General features: G+C 37.1%; 2 protein-coding genes across 2 annotated transcripts in view; one reads left to right on the top strand and one right to left on the bottom strand.

The window, feature by feature from the left end:
* Positions 1-4,069, bottom strand: part of LOC121640006 — a 48,426-nt gene extending 44,357 nt beyond the window's left edge. The window contains exons 1-3 of the mRNA XM_041985658.1: positions 3,856-4,069; positions 3,418-3,684; positions 371-640 (exon numbers count right to left, since the gene is read on the bottom strand). Coding sequence (XP_041841592.1) covers positions 371-640; positions 3,418-3,684; positions 3,856-3,928 — 610 coding nt within the window. The 5' untranslated portion in view covers positions 3,929-4,069. The remainder of the gene's footprint in view (positions 1-370; positions 641-3,417; positions 3,685-3,855) is intronic.
* LOC121639986 (Fc receptor-like protein 5) overlaps positions 1-8,821 on the top strand; it is a 907,115-nt gene that overhangs the window by 609,420 nt on the left and 288,874 nt on the right. The window lies entirely within an intron of this gene.

Below are 8,821 nucleotides of genomic sequence, written 5' to 3'. Positions count from 1 at the left end.
TATGAATGAGTTAAAATATTAACACTATCAAATGTGTAATTTTAACACTGACCTGGTGAGAATTATATAAACACTGGCATAGTGTTAAATTTAACACTATGGGAGTTAAATTAACTCTTCCGATTTTGCTGTGTACATGAGGAGTCTATCAATTTCCTGTCCATCAAGATAAACACAAGATTTTTATTATTTTTGTCTTTTGTCTGAACAAAGGATGCAGATGACATCATCAGAAAGGGCTGATGTCAAAATCATGTTTCATCTGTTTTTTCTCGTTAATGGAACAAGAATGTGTTTCTTACACATTTGAAAACAAACTATTTTAAAAAAGTATTTGTTGTTGTATTTTAGAAGAAATGGCAAAACTCACGCATTTTTTCAAGGGTGACTTCATTGCTGTCTTCTGTGTAGTAAACTTTTCCTCTTCTTCCTCTGCAGCGGTACTGACCTCCCTGTGAGACTATGATAGTTCTACCTGATTCATAGTCATTTCCAACTTCAGCTGGAGAATAGATTAATAACCCATCTTTGAACCAGTCAAACTTCCAGTAAGAGGCGTAATCCACTGAGCAGGTCAGGCTCACTCTGCCCTCTACTGGTATGATTGTTGTTGTTGCTGTCAGCCTGGCTCTGGGTTTATCTGTTGTTAAAAACACACACATGCAAATTGGACACAAAATTAAAAAAAAAAAAAAAAAAATCCAGTTTTATGTCATCATATTTCTGTGGGGAAAAAAGAGAAATTCAGAAAAACCCACATCTTGCTTAACCTTGTAAGGCGCACTGTTTCTAAATTACAACATCACTTTTAGCCGTCCCATAAACAAACCTGCAATTTTTTTTTTTTTTTTTTAAACATATTTACATAGTCATTAGGTCTTATTGTTTAGCCTTGCAATTCCATTTGGTTGGTAAATGTGTTAATAGCTCTGACAATCACTAAGTCATACACCTTACAAACTTTCCTGGATACACGTCACTCTTTCACTGAAGTGGATATCTCAACATTGAATTAAGAAAAAGTCCTGATTTTTTTTTTCTCATGATTATTAGAATGTCTAGATCATGCAATTACTAAATTATTGCAGAATGCATGCACAAACTTAGATTTTCAGCTTGTTATGTCTTTGTTTTAGTTTTACAACATTGGGTGTGGAGGGTAGTGTCATGGGGTGGTTGGCTGTTTGCTTTCAGCTGCAGGTATAGTGTGGATGGCACCTCAGCCTGCTTGCATCTTTCCTCTTACACCTGACCTGCATCAGGTAATCAGAAGGCTGGGTTTATCTAGCCGCATCTGTTCCTTGCCACAATGTTGTCTTAACTCTCTGCCTTAGATCCTTTAGAACCAAAGTGGGACTGGTTCGTAACTCCAAGTTTCTGACAGTTGTGCCTCTTTGGATTTATTTACCTCTGGCTCTCCTTCTCGGCAGAAGTGAATGCAGTGAGCAGCTCCACCCTTCTCAGCTGTGCCTGCCAGCTGGATAAAATAAATTCTTTTGGCGAAATAATAGCACTTCTTAAATGTTTACAAATTGTAAAATACTCACTTATTACTGATAATTTTCAAATTCAAATTATTATTTTTTGGATCAGATTTTGAGTAATTCTGAATGAAAACATGAGTTCTTGTTGTGGTATTTTAAGCCCTTTCAGTAGCAGTATTTGTGGCTGTATTATTTTCCTGTAAAATTATACATACAGCTGTTTTTTTTTTTTTTTTTTTTTTTTTTTTTTTTGCCAGCCAGCCAGGTACTGGTTTTGTAAGATGGTTACTGTATGGGTGTGGGGACAGGTGCAAATGTTGTTGACTGTGTGGGTGTAAGTGGTTTAGCTAGACAGTATTGTGTGACTTGAGTGGAATCTACCTCATAATTAGCATTCATTTCAACTGAAATCAAATAAACTTTACAATGTCTAACTCTTACAGTTATTTTTATTTCAGAATGCTACCGGCAAGGAAACCAGCAGTGTTTGTACTGTGAAATTGCCCAGCTGATGATGGCGTTGAACCAACTAAATTAAGCCAAACAACTCATCAGACTATACACTCGTCTGTGTACTGATTTCTCTGGTCTAGATATCAGGTGTGGTGCTGTTTCCCTCCACACACCTCAAGAGTACTTCCAGAGATTTGTGTCAGAAGACATGATCCATCCTCATCGTAATGCATGCCTGGCTCATCTACAAGCGAGACTGCAAAGCTTGCAACTTTCCCAAGAAAGTGATGCTGTCCAGGAGAGGGTATAGCATCTTCTCTCATCCTGGTAACAATACATTTCTATTGTTTGTCTTATTAAATATTTCACTGAATATACAGTTGTTTGACATTGTAACCAAGGATAGAAAATGCCAGATTATCTTGAGTCTTATAGGATTTTCCTTTACAATTATCATGTGGTCTGAGGTGTGTTAAGACGGAACTTGTCCCAATAATCAGCTCCAAAACGGGTTGTGGCTGACAATCGGAAATATAAAACATGTTCAATATTTACAACAAAACATCTTCACGTGTGTGGGGACAGCCGACGACTCCTGAGTTGTGACTGTGTGGATTGGGATGTGGAACAGAATGTAGCCAATCAGAGACCGAGCTGACTGAGGAGCAAGGAAGGATATAAAGTCCGTGTTCACGCAGTCTGTTATTTTTTTCAGTTCTGGCTTTTTTCTGTTAACAATAGTCCCAAGACCACCATCATTCCCTCGCCCTGCATATCCTCTTTCATGCTGGGTGTTCTGTTTTCCAGTTGTTATGTTTTTTCTTCGTTTTTTTTAACTGGTTTTTACTATGGTTCTTCTTTTATGTTTTTGTTAGATCACGTTTGGTCACGCAAGATTTCTGGCCCGGAGGACTAGTTTGTAGATCAGTTGCGGGACAGCATCATTATGTGTGTGTTGTTCTGTGATAAGATTATCTGAGCAAACCACACAGTATGATCAAAACTAATAAATGCCTGTTTTTTCTCTTCATTGCTGAGGTCCTGACCAAATAAAAAAAAAAAAAAAAAAAAAAAGCAATCCGCAATACAAATGAACCCTTAGTGATTCAGTATATATATTTTTTTGACAATGTGAGCGCAAATACACAAGTTCTGCTCTCATCCAGCCCAAATGTTGCAATATTGCAACATTTCTGTAATGGTAGGGCTGGACCCTCTTCCATTACAACATAAAATATTATGTAACGCTTGAATTTCTGCATCAGGGACCTCCTTTAACATGAGAAAAAATGTTTGCTTCTTTCTTTTTGGGGGGTTTACAGGGTTGAAGTGTAAGATTTCAGGGTTTAACACCTATTTTTAGAACTCAAACCCAATTACATTTATACTATAGATAATTTTTGAAACAAGCACAGTGAGCATTTCAGCACATACTTGTTTAATTATAGTTGATCATGTTGATAAAAGTCTGAGGACTTACCCTGTACATGGAAAAAGATCTTATTACTGCACTTTGTTTCATTTGTTCTCCTCAGACGACCACAGCACTGGTATTCTGCGCCATAAGCTTCATGCAGAAGTTCTAACGTGTAGCGTGGATGTGAGTTATAGGAGATAAAATGTTGACCATCCTTCTTGATTTCATATTCCCAGTCAACATGTGTTCCTTCCTTCATGTCACATATGAAGATAACAGTCTGTCCAACAGTAAACGTGGACAAGTTGGGTTCAATAGTCAAAGCAGCATCTAGAAAACAAGACAAACATTTGAACAATGATACAGAGCAACAAGAAAATCACATTTGTGCAGCTGATCACTGTGTCTACATATCCATATTAACTAGCGAATAAACATGCGTGATTTACAGAAAAAAATAGATTCATCCTGGCTGAACAAAAAGAGTAAAAGTAAAGTTACCTTGAGCGTGTCCACAGCAGAAGAGTGTGTTCAACATTACAAAAAGGATCAAAATCTCAGGCATGGTTAACATGGAACAAAATATCAAAGAAATATATATTTAAAAAAATGTTATCTGTGATTTTCAATTGGATATGTAAATTTAATGTACAAAATCAATCAAATAATTTAGTCTGATAAACTAATCTAACAGCAGCACAAACAGCAAAGTGTGTCTCCTCCTCATATCCAGCACTGACACTCTTTCCTTCTCACCAACACACACACTTTGTAGGAGGAAGTTCAAAGTTTCATACCAGCGTGAAATAAATTTCCTGCAATTTTTTTTTCTGTCTGATGAGTTTATTGCCACTTTCTTTACTTCTTCACAAGACACACTCTAAAACAACCATTTACACACTCTATCACACTTCATAACTAATGTTTATTTAAATATCTGACTATTGTTTTCTTGCGTATGATCAGAAGGCAGTCATTTGCTGGTGACAGATCTAGATGCTGTTGGCCTTCTTGAAGGGAAGGCTTTGGCCTGGGTGGAGTCAGCATAGGACTGAAAATTATTCAGTTGTCTAATTCAGCATTTGTTGATAAGCATGAAGTTAAATGTTAATTTCTGCTATTATATCATGTAAAATATTCAAAATTAAAGTTATCCTTTATTATTCATTATATATATATATATGTGTGTGTGTGTGTGTGTGTGTGTGTGTGCGTAAAACATGTATGTTTATATCAGTATATTTACATTTACTGTATATGACTTTATAGCTTATATTAAGAGATTTTATTAAAAAAAAAACATTAACTTTGACTGATTAAACATTTTTTAAGGCACACCACAGTCCAACAAGGACAAAGCCGTCCAGCCTGGACAGATATAGGACCTGCTGTAAACATTTTCACCATCCTTTCTGACTGTGATATTTTCATATTAAGCAAAAGTGTTTATTTTTTTTTTTCGCTTTGTGAGAGATGTGTTTAATTTCCTTATTTTTCTGATATGTGATCAGTTGATAAAACATTTAAAGCCATTTTAGTGTTTCACTCTTTGTTTCAAATTCCCACAGAAAAGAGACGTCTGGGCACCAAAGACCAGATATTTTCTGTTATATGTTTCAGCCGGTTTGAAGCATGTTTGTAAATGCTATATATAAAAACATACAAGAATACATATTTTCTGTGTAATAAAGTATTCAGATTAAATACATGTTAATAAAATGTTAGTATTTAATAGTTTGGTGTAATAAGCTAAACTGTTTGGTATTGGGGTGAACCTACCAGCTATCTCTAAAGCTTGTTTAAACCTGAGACCGAGGCCATGAAGAAGTACATCTCTGGCTTCTTGGCTGCAGGCATTATTAGACCTTCTTCTTACCCTGTGGGAGCCGGGTTGTTTTGTATGACCCAAAAAGAAGAGTTACTCTGTCCCTTTATTGATTATCGTGGATTAAATACCATAACCATTAAAAACAAATACCCTTGTGGTTGATTAGGCTTTCAACTGTTTCCATGGCTCCACTGTCCCCAACGCTTTCCACCTGGTAGGATAAAGAGCAAGAACGGGCGGAAACGGCGATAACCCTTTAAAGCCCGACCCATGAAAAAATGGTAAGAAAAGTCTCATTTCTTTTAATATGAGGTCTTTATTTGGCCCTTTAACAAAATGTAACAAAAAAAATTACCATTTATTACCAAGTGATATTCAAAAAATATTATAATATGGTTTCCTGCTTCTGGGTATCTATTAGGGTTCAGAAGACAAGTATAAGATTGGGTTCAACAGGATTTTGAGCAAAGTTTATCCCATAAATTGAAGCAAAATGTTTCAGAAACTGTATGTAACAAATATTTCATGTCAGGCTCTTTTAAGTTAAATACACTCTTGGGCCATTTTGATTATCTGGTAATGCTTTTTGGTCTTTGTAATGTTCCTGCTGTCTTCCAGGCCTTGGAATAATCTTTGTATATATTCCTGCAACCATTCTTTTTTTTTTTTTTTTTTTTTGTCCTGTCCAGCATCATAGCAAGCAAAATGATAATCTGGTTGCTGTATCGTGCTGAACAAATTTGCTCTGCCAAGGGGAGGCCTATGGGTATAAGGCTCCACGTGATAATCTGGTTAATTAATTTATTTATTTATTTTGTAATCTTGCTGGACCTGACCGGAGGGGACAGAAAAAGATGGAAAATAGCAAAAAGAAGCAAAAGGGAAAGAAGAAAGGAGACAAAAACATCACAGACAGAAGGCAACGACCCTTCAATCCACACCATCACCAGACAACAAACTGTTACACCTGTACATGAACACACCAGAAAATTTCCTACAACTTTTACAAAAAAACCTGAGCTGCTAGTCATTAAGAGTTTTTAAATAATAACCAAATCAAAAAGACATATCATGAAAGTAGCACAACAGCGACCAGATACTAACTCAGGAAAAAAAAAAAATAAATAAAATAGAAGAAGAATCTCTTAGTATATAAACCCACTGGACAACTCAGTGACTGTGTCAGCATGCAGAGGCTGAGGAATAAGGAGTGATCAGTGATGAGTGGTGCGTGAGATTGTGCAAATGCGACCACTCCTCTACGGAGGTCAGAGGCAGACCGGGGCAGCCCAGAGACCCGGGCCCTCAGCAGTAGCACAGTTATATGCTGTATAGAAGTGACAGAGTTTTAGGATTGTCCACTGCTTTATCATGGTAGCTCAGTACAAACAGAATGTGAACATTTGTCCACACGTGTAATACTTAGTAGTTTCACATTCCTGGATTAGAAGTTTTAAAATGGCCTCATTTCTGTCCAGTGGTGGGCAGTGTTGGTGTCATGCGATGGGAACATTGATCAATGAGCATTAAACTGTGGAGGCTGAGACTATGTTTAGCCTTCTAAACCTAACTATGTACTTTTAACCCATAATTAGTGATTCATTGTTCGTGAGACAAAGTAGAAATGTAGTAATCACTGAAGTAAAGGGGAAGTAGAATAGACTGTGGAAAGGTTTGTAGAAGTCAGGATATGAATCAGCAGTCCTCTTGTTTAAACATCAGAGGTTTAACTCCACCCACTAACCCCTCCTTCCCTTTTACAAGGAACATTTATCCTCCCCAAAGGTGGCAGCTGATGGTATCATTACAACATTTAATAAAAGTCCTTTTATACTCTGCCTGTTGAAAGTGGGATTCTTGAGTCTGTTACACTCTTCTGTTTGTCAGGTACAGAGATGGGATGGAAAGTTAAAGCAGACGTGACAACTGATGTAGTCACAAAGTAGAATAAAGGTGTTTAAGTGACAGCCAGCATGGCATAGAGGGCTCCTCAAAATGCTGTTACTACTGAACTAAACTGAACCAGCAAAACCAGCATGCTGTTTGGACGTTCATAAGGTGGTGTTAGAATAAGCAGGATAAAATCAGCAAAAGGATGGTGTATAATTTTGTGTCCGGCACAAACTTTGTATAAAATTTTATTTACAGCTCTTTGGTGCAGATTGATATGATGTCATTTGTCTTTTTTATGTGTGATCTCTCATTTCTTCCCTCCATAGCCTGCTGGTCAGAAATGTGTACTGCAGCTGTTTTTAGCAGGTTTTTTTTAATTCCCTTTTTGAAAGGATACTGTGATGGCGAGATTTGGTTCTAGCTGAGATGCAGGGAAGCAAGGTGGATTAGAGTGGTTTAGGTAACAGTCCCAAGTGAGACTAATTAGCTGAATTGCAACATTTTTCTAATCATTTTTCTTTATATGGGTGAGAACACTGAGTAAGATCGTAGATATTCACAATGATTATGGTTTTTTTTTTTATTTTATTTTAAAATGTTTTAGAGACAGACTAGAAAGCACAAGATGATTAGAGCAGGGAGGGAAGAAAACAAACATGCAAAATGACCTTCAGACATGTGTCTCTTACTTTTGCTCTCTTTGCATCTCAGACTTCCTGCTGGTCGTAGTGGTGGTGGTGGTGCTAATGGGAGATTCAACTCACCTGCTGCTATTCAACTTAGTCTGCCTGTTTAAGACCCACTCTGCAGTACACTCATCACACAAATCATTGCCTAGTGGTACACCAGTGGCCGTTTACAGAATTTCATTCTGAAGTATCAGTTTTGTTTTTTGTTAACTTCTTTTTTGTCAGAGGATTTCTCTTTCCGGATGGGAATACCCTCTCCAAGCCTCCAAGCTTGGAGACATCCCAGATTTTTGTTATCCCTGGATTCGGGGTTCTCCAAATAAACATTATTTCTTTACTGATGTGCTGTCTGCTCCTTCCTGGGTCCAGCCTGTCTTCCCCTCGCCCAAACAGGAACGTGCTAAGACAGTAGTAAACGTAGCTCAGACAGTCCTCTATGTGAACTTCAGTGTTTATAACTATAATGTTTTAATATTATTCATGAGTTTCCTGTAGTTAGTTAAACTTTCATTGTCAACAAAAATGACAGCCACAGTCAACCAAAGTCAGCTTGAAGGTCCATTTAAAGTTATATTACTTGATCAGGGTTCAAATTATGGGGAGCTTAGGGGAGCTTGGCTCCTCTTTAAACCAGAAGAGCTCCCCTACAGACATTCAGCCGATCTTCTGGAGCCCAAAATTAGTCCAATTTCAGATTATATTTATTTTTTCCATAAGGGTCCAGATGTTTTCCAGATGTAGCATTAATTTCTAAGTGTTGTTTATTTAATAATTAATTTAATTTAATTAATTAACTCTTGCATACGCCACAGGTGAGCCGCTGTGTTGCCTTCAGCACCATGGACAGCAGCATTGTTTGTTTGTTTTGTGCTGCAAGCGTCCAGACAACGACCTCCTCACATGCTTCTTTTTGTGGTTGTTAAAGAACTCTTCCTGTTTCTGATTAAATCAGCAGCATGTAGTAATAGCGGAAAGTTTTTGGGCAGTAACCATATTTTTGACTGTGCTATGTGCACTAATATACATTTGCACATATGTGACTTGCAAAGTTGCAAAG

This window comes from Melanotaenia boesemani, chromosome 5, assembly GCF_017639745.1.
Source record: "Melanotaenia boesemani isolate fMelBoe1 chromosome 5, fMelBoe1.pri, whole genome shotgun sequence".
Lineage (NCBI taxonomy): Eukaryota > Metazoa > Chordata > Actinopteri > Atheriniformes > Melanotaeniidae > Melanotaenia > Melanotaenia boesemani.
This window is presented reverse-complemented; position numbering and strand designations above follow the sequence as displayed.